The sequence below is a fragment of the Erythrolamprus reginae genome, chromosome 8 (assembly GCF_031021105.1).
Source record: "Erythrolamprus reginae isolate rEryReg1 chromosome 8, rEryReg1.hap1, whole genome shotgun sequence".
Taxonomy (NCBI): Eukaryota; Metazoa; Chordata; class Lepidosauria; order Squamata; family Dipsadidae; genus Erythrolamprus; species Erythrolamprus reginae.
The window spans coordinates 36,712,022-36,726,392 of record NC_091957.1 but is presented as its reverse complement, the minus strand read 5'-3'; the positions used below and the strand labels follow the sequence as shown (position 1 = coordinate 36,726,392).

The window sequence follows — 14,371 nt, the reverse complement described above, 5'->3', positions numbered from 1 at the left end:
CGCCGTCTTTCAAGGCTGAAGAGACCAAAGCGTGGCAACCTGGTATCATAAGGGGTGTGCTCCATTCCCTTTATCACTCTTGTTGCCCATCTTTGCACCTTTTCCAGTTCCAGAAGGAAAAGGGGGGACATGATCGAAACATTTAAATACATTAAAGGGTTAAATAAGGTTTAGGAGGGAAGTGTTTTTAATAGGAAAGTGAACCCAAGAACAAGGGGGCACAATCTGTGGTTAGTTGGGGGAAAGATCGAAAGCAACGTGAGAAAATATGATTTGACTGAAAGAGTAGTAGATGCTTGGAACAAACTTCCAGCAGACGTGATGGGTAAATCCACAGTCACTGAATTGAAGCATGCCTGGGATAAACATCCATCCATCCTAAGATAAAATACAGGAAAAGGTATAAGGGCAGACTAGATGGACCAGGAGGTCTTTTTCTGCCGTCAATCTTCTGTGCTTCTATGGAGATACTCCAATGGTTGTTAACTGTGAAAAACGATCACAAGTCACTTTTTTCCTGTACTGTTGTAGCTTCAAATGGTCCCCAAATAAGTTGAGAACTAAACAAAGTCTTTCGAACTTACCTGGATTATCTGCGCCGCTGCTTCAGGCGTCCCTTGGCGTAGATCTTGACCGTTTATAGAAAGGACTTTATCGTTCTGACGCAGCTTCCCATTCTTGGCTGCCAACCCTCCGTCTAACAAGTCCAGAATAAAAATCCCAGCTTCGTCTGTTTTTCGGATCAATTTAATGCCGAGGGGTTCGGATCGGTCTCTTTTGACGAGGATAACATGGACCACCTCCTGGTTCACGGCTGTTGGCGGAGGGGTCCGGTTGGTGAAGCCCTTTTCTTGGAGCACAAGGAAATGGAGTTCCTCGCAGGGTTGGCGCAAGAGCGCAATGGCCTGGCAGTGGGTCACGCTGCTGATGTTCACCCCATTCACCTGGGGGGAGAAGAAGAAGAGAAACCAGGGCTGGTCAGATGATGATGATGATGATGATGATGATAATAATAATAATAACAACAACAACAACAACAACAATAATGATTTTATTAGATTTGTATGCCACCCCTCTCCGAAGACTCAGGGCGGCTCACAACAATGATAAACAATTTAACACAAATCCAATAATTAAAAAACTGAAGCTAAAACCCACTATTATAAAAACAGTCAATACTACTCAATCATACCACAAATAAATCTTGCTAGTCAACAGGGAATGCATCAATTGCCGCATGTCTGGCAACATAGGTAGGTCTTCAAAGTCTTTTGGAACGAGAGGAGGGGCAGTTCGAACTCCAGAGGGAGTTGATTCCAGAGGGCCGGGGCTGCCACAGAGAAGGCTCTTCCCCTGGGTCCCGCCAGATGACAATTGTTTAGTCGACGGGACCCAAGAAGGCCAATTCTGTGGGACCTAATCGGCCGCTGGTTTCCTAAATGTCCTTCTCTCAGGATACCCTTCCCGCCTCTCAGAGATGAGCACTGTAGGAAGGAAATCCTGCAAAGGACTCCTGCTACCCTGAGCATTGCTCCCTGGCAGCCGTCCAGGCTTGAAGGGCAGGGAGAGCTGTGGGGCAGGACAAAGGAGGGCTCAGCATGAAAGGAATCAGCCTTCCAAGGTCACGCTGTGGGGTGCCGAATCAATCACCCCGCAAAGACAATGACCATGACCCAAACAATTGGTTGGCGCCTGATTGGACACTCAACAATAACCAGGGGGAAAGGTGGGAACAAGGAAGAAGCGAATCATGTGCTTTGGGCGCAAAAGCCTCGGATCCAGCTCTGCTTCTTCTGTAACTTGTGCGTCCTCTTCAATCCATGGCTGACGTTGGAACACCATCTTTCGGCTGTGGCAAGAGGGGCGTTTGCCCAGGTCTGCCTGGTACCCCAGTTGTGGCCCTATTTGGACAGGGAGTCTCTATTCACAGTCGCTCATGCCCTTATCACCTCGAGATTCGACTACTGCAACGCTCTCCACATAGCGCTACCTCTGAAGAGTGTTCAGAAACTACAAATCATTCAAAATGCAGCCATTCCTAGGCAGGCCCATGTTTCTCCAACACTCCGCGGTCTGCATTGGCTGTCAATTGGTTTCCGGACACAATTCAAAGTGTTGGTTAGGACCTATAAAGCCCTTCATGGCATCAGACCAGATTACTTGCCGGGACCCGCCTTCTCCCGCATGAATCCCAGCGACCGGTTAGGTCCCACAGAGTCTGCCTTCTCCAGGTCCCGTCAGCCAGACAATGTCGCTTGGCAGGGCCTAGGGGAAGAGCCTTCTCGGTGGCGGCCCCGGCTCTCTGGAATCAGCTCCCCCTGGAGATTCGCACTGCCGCCACCCTTTAGTATTTCGGTTTTAAATTGTTCTATATTCTTTTATTGTTGTACGCCACCCAGAGTCCATCAGGATTTGCGCGGCCTATACAGTTAATAAATTAAGTTAAATTTAAGTTAAGTTAAATCCCTTTTCGACCCTCTGACAAGCAAAGTCAGATTCATTTAACACCCGGATTACTAATTTGACAGCTGCAGTGATTCACTTAACAACCGTGGCAAGAAAAGTTGTAAAATGAGGCAAACCCCTTAACAACTGACCTCGCTTAGAAATCGTGGTTGTAAGTCGAGGACCACCTGCCCAAATCCTGGTGATCTCACTAGTTTTTAACTCTGATTAAAATCTGCCACAGCTGATTACCAGCCGGTCCTTCGGCCATGAGGGTTCCACCGTGTAGCAAACCCACCTCTAGGATGTGGTCTCCGGGTGCGAGTTTTCCATCGGCAGCCACCATGGAATCGGGAAATATCTCCTGCACCACGATGTTGCCGAGAGGAGTGTCTTTGCCACCCACTATGCGCATGCCAAGCTCTTCCTCGGGGTCCTCGCGGTGGAGTTCGATGGCGTTTGTCTCCGCCAGAAGACTCGCTCTCTGAGGTAAATCTGGCAGAGAGGTCAGAAAGAGCATGAGGAGAAGAGGAAGATGATAATAATGATAATAATTTAACAATGTACAGCAAATGTGAACAACCTGCATCCTTCTCATCCTTTCCTGCAATCTGAGTCTGTTTCGGAATGAGCAGCATATAAATACAATAAATAAATAAATACAATAAATTTGGATGTTTGGTGACTAGAATAGAATAGGAATTAGAATAAAATGGAATGGAATAGGAATGGAGTAGAATAGAATAAAAATAGAATAGAATAGAGTAGAACTAAACAAATAATTCCCTCAACAACAAGACTTTTTACTAAATCTGCACTTCTATTCTACTAGTTTTTTCTCATCATTCCTATCATCCTTTTCCTCCCACTTAGAACTGTATAACTGTAACATGTTGCTTGTATCCTAAGATTTTTATTAATATTGATTGTTTATTCAATGCTTATTTGACCCCTATGACAATCATGAAGTGTTTTTTACCTCATGATTCTTGACAAATGTCTCTTTTTCTTTTATGGATGCTGAGAGCATTTGCACCAAGACAAATTCCTTGTGTGTCCAATCACATTTGGCCAATAAAGAATTCTATTCTATTCTAAAGACAATAAATAAATCTCCAGCTTGGTGAAGGTGGAATTTTGGCTATTCCCCCCCCCCCCCCCGTAAATTTTTGTTTTAATACAAATAATCCATCTTCCATTAAAAGTCGCCTAAACAATGCAGGTTAGCAGGCATGCAGGGGAGGGCCTTCTATGTGGCTGCCCCGGCTCTATGGAACCAACTCCCCCCCCCCATGTCTGTACTGCTCCCACCTTACTGGCCTTCTGAAAGGCCACAAAGACCTGGCTTTGCCGATACACCTGCGGGCCGTGAGAGTTAACATCTAGTCACAGCCGAATTGGGATTTGCTAGGTGTGTTTGTGTGTATGACTGTATAGTTTTTGTTTAGGGGCTTTATTGATCACTCAATGGGTTTTTTACTGTTTTGTATACTTTTATATTTATATATGCTTTTTAAAATTAATTTGCATTGGTGTATAAACTTTAAAAACAAAGTACAAAGTAAGAGAGAAAAAACACCACAAAAAAAGAAAAAAAAACCCACAAAAAAGACACCACAAAAATTGGAAAAAAAATAACATTGTAAAAACATATCAGAACAAATATACATAAATATCTGTTAATACTATTACAGCACACATATCAACTCCTATTCTACGCTTTAAGATTTCCTTTGCTACTATTCATTTTACAACAATTAGAGATTTAATTATAACACCTGTTATTCATATACATATTTCTCAATTTTATATTTATATTTGATTTTCTTTCTATTTTATTGTTATAAGCCACCCTGGGTCCCATGGGATTGGGTGGAATATAAATTAATTAAATTAAATAAATTAACTTAAATTTTGGCCACTTGAGGAACCGTCTCATGCTGATGGCATTAAACCACCCGGTCCCACCTACGCCAGCAGAGGAGGCCTTGTACGGATCCCGTCAGTCAAGGAATGCCAGATGGCAAGGTCCCGCAGGGGCTTCTCTGCTGTGGCTCCTGCCCTCTGGAACCTCTTAACCCCTGAGACAACCTGGCGCTGCCTGAAGTCTTGGAGACTCCACGAGGGAGCTTCACACCAGAGGTGGCTGACTAATTAAAAGCTACTCCCACCTCCCACCCACCCCCATGGATCCAACTCCCTTGTCGCCCTCCTGTGTTAATTATTTTAATTTATCTGCTTTGTCAATTTTTATCTAAAGTTTTTCTTGTTAATCTTCTTATCCTGTGAGCCGCCAGGAATTATTTGAGATGAGACAGACATCAAATAAATTTCATAACAGTTAAATCAAACAGTGTTGGCTGGTGGGTCTGCGGGGAAGGGCCTCCTCTCTGGCTGCTCCAACTCTCTGGAACCAATTACCTCCTGAGATCCAGACTGCTCCCATCCTATTGGCCTTCCGGAAAGCGGAAAAGACCTGGCCTTTCCAGGAAGCCTGAGACCGTTGTCCAATGCAGTGTTTCCCAACCTTGGCAACTTGAAGATATCTGTATCACCAGGCATGGGAGAATTGAGACACCTCCCCCAGGCTTTTATATTTTATGTATGGTATTCGTGTGTTGCATGGTTTTTAAATGATGGGTTTTTAAAATGTTTTTTTAATATTAGATTTGTTTCCATTGTAACATTGTTATTATTGTTGTTGTGAGCCGCCCGAGTCTTCGGAGAGGGCCGGCATACAAATCTAATAAATTATTATTATTATTATTATTATTATTATTATTATTATTATGTATTGTTTTTATCTTGTTGTGAGCCGCCCCTAGTTTTCGGAGAGGGGCGGCATATAAATCCAATAAATCTAATCTAATCTATTGTTGTTGTTGTTTTTATTGTTGTGTTGTTGTTGTTGTTGTTGTTGTTATTATTATTATTATTATTATTATTATTATTACACATGAAAAAGGCTGATAAAGTGTGGGTCGTTTCACCAATGCTTGTCAATATAGGAAGGCAAAGATGAAAGGTAGATGGGTGAGATGAAAGCTTCACGGTTGAAAACTGCTAGCAGATAACAGAATAGCAGTTGGAGGGACCTTGGGGGTCTTCTAATCCAAGGTCAGATCATTTCAGGCAAGTGGCTGTCCAGCCTCTTCTTGAAGACCTCCAACAATGGATCACCCATTTCTGGAGACAAGCCTTTCCACTAATTAATTATTCCCACGGTCAGGAAATGTCTCCTTAATTCTAGGTCGGATCTCTCCTTGACGTTTCCATCCAATACTTCTTGTCCTGCCCTCAGATGCTTTGGAGAACAGATTGTCCCCTCTTCTTTCTGGCAGCCCCTCAAATAGTGGAAGACTGCTATCGTGTCACCCGTAATCCTCCTCTTTCTTAGATTAGCCATACCTGATCCCTGCAACAATTTTCATGTTATGAGAGTGGAAGAACAGTGGGGTCCTTGGTCTTCTCTGAGACGGATTGTTGGCAGATTTTCATGATCATTATTATGATCTTTCATAAAGAGGGTCTCTGCACGGTCACTCAGGCCCTCATCACCTCCCGTCTTGATTATCGCAACGCACTCTACATGGGGCTACCCCTGAAGAGTGTTCGGAGACTGCAAATAGTTCAGAATGCAGCCTAGAGAGCTGTCATGGCTGGTATGCCCATATAACATTGATGCTCTGCGAGCTGCATTGGCTTCCCATTACTCTCCGGGCACAATTCAAAGTTTTGGTTATCACCTATAAATCCCTACATGGCTCAGGGCCAGACTATTTACGGGACCACCTCTTGCCGCATACCTCCCAGAGACCAATAAGAGCACAAAGTTGGCCTTCTCCGGGTCCCGTCGACAAAGCAATGCAGGTTGGAGGGGCGACGGAGCAGGGCCTTCTCTGTGGCTGCCCCAGCTCTATGGAATCAACTCTCCCCTGATGTCCCTACTGCTCCCACTCTGCTGGCCTTTTGTAAGGCCACAAAGACCTGGCAGGCCTGGGGGGCTATGAACTAACAATTGACAGGGTCATACTGTATGAAGGGTATATATGTATGGGATCGTGACTGTGTTATATTAACTGGGTTTCTCTTAATATGGGGTTTTTACATAGTTTAGATTATATTCAACTTCTTTTTATTGATTTGTATCTATTTATATTTCTATTATTATTGTAAGCCGCCCTGAGTCCTTCGGGATTGGGCGGCATAGGTGTCAAACAAACAAACAAACAAATAAATAAATAAATCACCACCCGCCCTTGTGGTTGAATCCTGAGTTCTACTGTGAGCTGTATGCAATTTTTCGCAACGGGAAGCGAAAGAAGTAATGAGAACGAAGAGAAGACATTTCTTCACAGCATTGTGACAGCTAGCAAAACATGGGATCATTTTTAAAATTTATTTTTATTTATTTATTTCTATCCCGCCTTTATTTTTTTATAAATGACTCAAGGCAACAAACACGCTTAACGCTGACTGCCTCCTGCTATTCTCCTCACCACAACAACCCTGTGACGTGAATTAGCCTGAGCGACACCAATTGGCCCAAGTTCACCCAGCCAGCTTCCCTGCCTAAGGCCGGACTAGAATTCACGGACCACGAGGGCCACTTGCCTTGAGAGATTGTGGGTGCTCCATTGCTGGAGGCTTTTAAGAAGAGGCTGGACAAACGCTTGTGCAGGGAGTTAGACACACAGAAACATAGAAGACTGACAACAGAAAAAGACCTCACGGTTCATCTAGTCTGCCCTTGTATTTGTATTTTATCTTAGGATGGATATATGTTAATCCCAGGCATATTTAAATTCAGTTACTATGGATTGACCGAGCACGTCTGCTGGAAGTTTGTTCCAAGCATCTACTACTCTTTCAGTCAAATAATATTTTCTCACGTTGCTTCTGATCTTTCCCCCAACTAACCTCAGATTGTGCCCCCTTGTTCTTGTGTTCACTTTCCTATTAAGAACACTTCTCTCCTGGACCTTATTTAACCCTTTCACATATTTAAATGTTTCGATCGTGTCCCCCCCTTTCCATTCTGTCCTCCGGACTATACAGATTGAGTTCATTTATTATTATTATTATTATTATTATTATTATTATTATTATTATTTATTAGATTTGTATGCCGCCCCTCTCTGTAGTCTTTCCTGATAGGTTTTATGCTTAAGACCTTCCACCACAGTTGGACTACAAGACCTTCAAGGTCCTTCCAACTCTGTTTCTCGGTTCTGTTATTCCGGAAACTTGCTCACACGCAAAGGTGGGCTGCTAAGGTGGGACGGTGACGTGGGCTCTCCCCCATGGCTCTGAGGGCTGGCGGAGTCCAGCGCAATTATTATGGTGTGAGTCCTTGGAGAGGGCCAGCATACAAATCCAACAAATAAATAAATTATGCCAGCGCACCTGGGCAGGTAGCGAAATTGCACGCGGACACGTGGGTGCCCGTGCTTATCCATGCGTGATTTTGCTTCTGCCCAGGTGCAGCAGCAGAATTGCGCTGGGCTCCGCTAGCACTCAGAGCCACGGGGCCGAGCATAAGTCCCTGTCTCACTTTAGCAGCCCACCTCCATCAGCCTTCGTTTCTCTAGCCGTTCAGGAGATGCCTACCTTCTTCGCTCCCGTCGAAGGCCGGGTTAACCAGCCCAGGATCTGGGACCTCTGGCGACACGACGGCAGCTACTGTCCCTGAAGAGGAGACTCCGTTTGAGACTTCGGAAACTTTCACAGCCTTTGCTTCCAGCCTGGGAAGAGAGTCTCCCTTCACCCTGGACCGAGGATTCCTCTTCCTTTCCAGACGCTCCAGGTATTTCTTGAAGCCAGGACACCTGCAATAGACAACAGTTCCCAAAAGAGTTCCACGTCTGTCCTCTCACACCCTAAATTAGCCTCCTGAAATGTTTCTCCAAGTTGTTTCTGAGTTTGGGATGCTTTTTAAGAAGAGCAATGAATTAATGAGTGCAGCAGAGCACTTCTACAGCACGAGAATGCAACTTTGGCAACTTCAGGACTTCTGGACAGAATAGACAGGAAGGAATTCTGGGAGTTGAAGTTCCACACCTTAAAGTGGCCAAGGTTGGACATACGTACTCTAGAGCAGTGTTTCCCATAAGCTGGCTGGGGAATTCTGGGAGTTGAAGTCCAAATATCTTCAAGTGGCCAAGGTTGGGAAACACTACTCTAGAGGGGAAAAAATTAAAACAGTCCCTAATGAATTATCGATCAAATATACACAGATACCTCAGTACTCATCATTAATTTGGCCCAGCCAATACCAAAAATGAAGAGTGCCAAACGAATTTTTCCCATAAGGAATAATATAATTAAATGTAATGCATTCCCAAACCAAAGGCGATGTACATCTTTAAGGCAGTCCTCAACTTGCAACAGTTCATTTAGTGAAAGTTCAAAGTTACAATAGCATTGAAGTGACTTATGACCATCTCTCATGCTTAACAACCATTTGCAGCATCCCTGTGGTCACACGATAAAAATTCCAACACTGGGCAAGGGATTCCTATCTATGACGGTTGCAGGGTCCCAGCATCATCTGATCAGCTTTTGGGACCCTCTGGCAAAGCAGTCGGCAGTGCGTCACTTAAGAAGAAAAGCCCGCAGAATGGAGCAAAATTCACTGCTGTCTCACTTAACAATGGAATTTTTTTTTTGGCTCAACTGTGGTCATAAATCAAGGACTACCTATACTGGGAAAACATTTTCACATCAAAATGCATCTAGTATGACATCTGATGAGTTTCAAAGCAGTCAAGTATCAAGGTATGACTGTATATTGAGATATAAGTAAACAGCAGCAGGCACATTGGCAGTTTATACCGCATTTTTTTTTATCCCCCAAAAGAGGGTGAAAACGCGGGTGCATCTTCTACAGCAAATGTAGCCCCAGCCAGCCACCCCCACTGCCTCCCAGCAACTTACCTCCTTGCAGCAAACAGCAGCAGAGCTTCTTAAGCCAAGCAACTTCCCGACCCTCAGCTGATTTGAGGCTTACAGGCAGGCTAGCCATGTGCTAAGCTGAAACTGAAACTAGCTGCAAGTAGGCAAATTACTGAGACGGAGAGGGAGATTTTTATTTTCTGCTGAATTAGATGCAACTCAATAACTATAAATGTCTGTAGAATGTTCAAAGTATTAGACTTATTTTTTAAAGACTGCCTTATTATTGTTCTAGAAAAACAAAATGAAGAAGCTTTTGGAAATAAATGTTTGACCTGAAGAAGCCCAGTGCTATTGTATCTTCTTTTAAATAGCAGAGAATAATTCTACTTCCAGAAATCCACACCAATTTTAACAAAATCTGTACAACTATAATCTGAAATGTAACAGTGTCCTGTTTTAGTATTAAGATAAGGCAGTTGAATTAAATCCTGGCTTAGTCATGTTTGGTGTAGATCTATTTAAATAATTGGGAGGAGTTAAATGTGATTACATTTAAGAAAACTTTCTGGCATTAATATACTGTCATAGTGTACATTTCTCCAATTCTTTGCTATTGCTATGGGTCAGGCACACATGCATCGAAATACACAGCAAATAGTTTATATCATCCGTACTGTTTGCTTGGAGGCAAATTGCTGGGAAGCAGAGGCAGAATTTCCCCCCTTGTTTTCCTGCCCAAAAACTAAGGTGCATCTTATACTCTGGTGCGTCTTATACTCCGAAAAATATGGTAATTTTCTTTTTTTTTAAATGTTTCTTATATGCACAGTTTTTTCAAGTGAACTTATAAATAGTTGGAGCTATTTTTACCTTGAGCCAAATATGTTTTTTCAAACTATCACATTCCTCCTTTTAAGAACCAAAAAAGAGCAGATTAATACTTCCAGAAACACCAGAGCAGAGGTCTTCAAACCTGGCAACTTTAAGACTTGTGGACTTCAACTCCCAGCATTCTCCAGCCAGCTATGCTGGCTGGAGAATGCTGGGAGTTGAAGTCCACAAGTCTTAAAGTTGCCAGGTTTGAAGACCCCTGGCACCAGAGTGACCATCAATGGAGATGGACAGATTGTCTGAAAAGGCATAGGGTCGCCTGCTTGAACAAGAAGCTGCACTAGAATTATTGTGTGTTTAAAAACATCCTTTTTTAAAAAAGTAACTCCCTACCTAAATTTCTCAATTCATTTCAAGTTTCTTTCTCCACCCAACCTCCCTTAATTAGTTTCAGTTTCTTCCCAAAATCAATAGGTAACTAAGCAGAATGTCATCCCAGCGTCATTCAGACACTTAAGGCTTTTAGTTGAGTAATGTGGACAGAAGATGAGTCACTCAAGGACATTCCCCTCTGAATTGTCATTATAATATGCAATATTCAGTGCCAGGCTGACATAAACTTTTAAGTTACTAACTGTATCAAGAATAAAGAATAATTAATGTATATGAATATTTTTTTAAAAAAAAGTGAAGTAAAAGATTGAAAAAATAGCGGGTAGACACTCAGATTGGAAAAAAAAGAAAAGTAATGGTGGTAGCACTCATTGCTAATGTAACACAAATTTAAGATAGTTTATGTTTTATATTATTTTAACTATTTTTATTGGACAATTAGCTAAATGTTGTAGTGAGGTTTTTTTTTACTATATTCCTTTTCTCTCTCTCTCTTTTCTCTCTCTCTTTCTCCGTAAATAATGATGAATATGGAATTTATAGAATGTTAGATACTGAGGTTTTGTTTTCGTTCTTTCTTTCTCTCTCTCTTTGTTCTTGATTTTAAAGTTTAATACTACTTTTAATGTTAGAGCGATGGGAGTTATGGTAGGGGAGAGGGAAGGTAGAAAGTAAAGAAACTCCTTAAAGCACATTAATGATATTTGGACATTTGGCATATGTATATGGTTGGACATTGGTATTGTGTTTTGTCATTTACTTATGTTTTATCTTAAGGAGGAGGGAAAAAAGTTATAGACACCCTGATTGAAGAAAAAAGAAAGAAATGGTGGCAGCACTCATTGCTAATGTAACACAAATGTAAGATAGTTTATGTTTTCATATTATTCTAACTATTTTTATTGGGCAATAGCTAAGTGTTGTAGTGAGGTTTTTTTTACTCTATTCCTTTTCTCTCTCTCTCTCTCCCTTTCTCCATAAATAATGATGAATACTGAGGTTTCATTTTTGTTCTTTCTTTCTCTCTCTCTCTCTTTGTTTTTGATTTTAAAGTTTAATACTACTTTTAATGTTAGAGAGATGGAGTTATGGGAGGGGAGAGGGAAGGTAGAAAGTAAAGAAACTCCTTAAAGCATATTAATGATATTTGGACATTTGGACATTTGGTTGGATATTGGTATTGTGTTTTGTCATTTACTTATGTTTTATCTTAAGGAGGAGGGGAAAAAATTATAGACACCCAGATTGAAGAAAAAAGAAAGAAATGGTGGCAGCACTCATTGCTAATGTAACACAAATGTAAGATAGTTTATGTTTTCATATTATTCTAACTATTTTTATTGGGCAATAGCTAAGTGTTGTAGTGAGGTTTTTTTTACTCTATTCCTTTTCTCTCTCTCTCTCTTTTCTCTCTCCCTTTCTCCATAAATAATGATGAATACTGAGGTTTCATTTTTGTTCTTTCTTTCTCTCTCTCTCTCTCTCTCTTTGTTTTTGATTTTAAAGTTTAATACTACTTTTAATGTTAGAGAGATGGAGTTATGGGAGGGGAGAGGGAAGGTAGAAAGTAAAGAAACTCCTTAAAGCATATTAATGATATTTGGACATTTGGACATTTGGTTGGATATTGGTATTGTGTTTTGTCATTTACATATGTTTTATCTTAAGGAAGAGGGGGGGAAATTATACCCCAAAAGAATAAAGAATAACCTGCAAGCATTGCTGAGGCTGCAAGGAAAAGTTAGGCACACCTGTTCTGCAAGTGAGCTTCGAGTTCACATCGCTGCATCCTCTGTGCACAGTCTTCTTGAAACGGGCAAAGGACCAGGAGCTTATCCAGCAGATTCCGCACCAACAGGCTGGACCTCCGGCAGTGGTGGAAGGAGAGTTTCTTCCGGTCCATGGGACAGAAGCTGTACTCCTGCATGAAGTTTTCAAGACACCTGAAGCAGTACGTGTGTCCACAAGGGGTGTCCATAGGCTGGAGCAAAGGCTGGAGGCAAATGTGACAAGTCAGGTCATCGTCCACTTCATCTTGGAAGTTGTAAAGGTGGTTGTCGGGCAGCGAGTGATTTTGTCCACATTCGTGGCAAAGTTCTCCAGATCTAGAGGGAGGTTCCTCTCCTGCAGGGTTGGCCATGGCTCCAAACCTCTAATGATCCTCCTTTCTGCTGGAGATGATAAACAGCAAGTTCCTAAAATAAAAAAGAAAAATGAGTGCTGTATATCTTAATTTAGTATAAGGGCAGACTAGATGGACCATGAGGTCTTTTTCTGCCATCAGTCTTCTATGTTTCTATGTTTCTATGTAGTGTAAATTTAAATTAAATCACCAGATTAAATTAGTAAAATACTACTACTACTACTACTACTACTACTACTACTACTACTACTAATAATAATAATAATAATAATAATATAATTTTATCTATTATAATAATAATATGCAACGACTAAAGTGGTCCCAGTGGTACTTGGCACACTGGGCGCAGTGCCAAAGGATCTCAGCGGACATTTGAAAACCATCGGAATTGACAAAATTTCCATCTGTCAATTACAAAAGGCCGCTTTATTGGGATCGGCAAACATAATTTGCCGCTACATCACTCAGTCTTAGGTGCTTGGGAAGAGCCCGACTGGGAAATACGAAATCCAGCATAGGGATCTCGTTTGCTATGCTGTATTGACATAATAATAATTTATTAGATTTGTATGCCGCCCCTCTCTGAGGACTCGGAGCGGCTCACAGCAAGCAATACATAATATACAAATCCAATATTAAAAGCAATTAAAAAAAACCCTTATAAAAAAAGCAATCATACAATCCAGACAACCATACATAAACTGGGACAGCTAGCCGTGATTTGTTATAATTGTGATGATTATGGGATACAGCCAGTGAAGGGCTACCAAACTTTTTACTACCACATTGTGGACATGGCTTACACATTTTTTTTCAATACCTTTCAGTGCAGATTGGGTACTCTGGGGTTTAGCTCCATTGTCGCTACACCACTGCATTCCCCCATATCCCCCCGTCCAGGCAGTAGCCCACCCCCGTGGATACAGCTCATGAAAACCCCAAATCCCCCATCTCAGAAAATTAGAATATTACATGCAATCGATAAAACAAGGTTTGTACATAGAACATTATTGGATCTCTGAAAAGTATAAGCATGCATATATCAATACTTGGTTTGGGCTCCTTTTGCAGCAATTACTGCCTCAATGCGTCATGGCATTGATGCTATCAGCTGTGGCACTGCTGAAGTGTTATGGAAGACCAGGGTGCTTCAATAGCGGCCTTCAGCTCTTCTGCATTGCTCGGTCTCATGTCTCCCATCTTTCTCTTGGCAATGTCCCATTGATTCTCTACGGGGTTCAAGTCAGGCTAGTTTGCTGACCAATCAAGCACAGGAATCCCATGGTCACTGAAGCAGGTTTTGGTGCTTTGGGCAGTGTGGGCAGGTGCCAAGCCCTGCTGGAAAATTTAAGACACCATCCCCATAAAGCTCGTATGCGGATAGAAGCATGGAGTGCTCCAAAATCTCCCTTATTGGCTGCGTTGACCCTGGACTTAATGAAGCCCAGTGGACCAACACCAGCAGATGAAATGGCTCCCCAAATCAACACAGACGGTGGAAACTTTTGCATCTCATTTGGAAACCAAGGACCCAGAGTATGGAGGAAGAATGGAAGAGAAACACACCGCAAGATGCTTCAAGTCTAGTGTGAAGTTTTCATTTTCCAGAAAAAGCAAAATTGGAGGAAAACTTACATTTATGCAATATTCATTTTGATACTT

The 14,371-nt window shown here is 42.0% G+C and overlaps 1 protein-coding gene across 1 annotated transcript in view; it reads right to left on the bottom strand.

Moving 5' to 3' along the window:
• The window catches only part of LOC139171430 (ligand of Numb protein X 2-like), a 72,983-nt gene that overhangs the window by 18,846 nt on the left and 39,766 nt on the right, over positions 1-14,371 (bottom strand). Inside the window, exons 2-5 of the mRNA XM_070759660.1 lie at positions 12,318-12,761; positions 8,056-8,273; positions 2,744-2,940; positions 585-944 (exon numbers count right to left, since the gene is read on the bottom strand). Of these exons, the coding sequence (XP_070615761.1) occupies positions 585-944; positions 2,744-2,940; positions 8,056-8,273; positions 12,318-12,706 (1,164 nt within the window). The 5' untranslated portion in view covers positions 12,707-12,761. The remainder of the gene's footprint in view (positions 1-584; positions 945-2,743; positions 2,941-8,055; positions 8,274-12,317; positions 12,762-14,371) is intronic.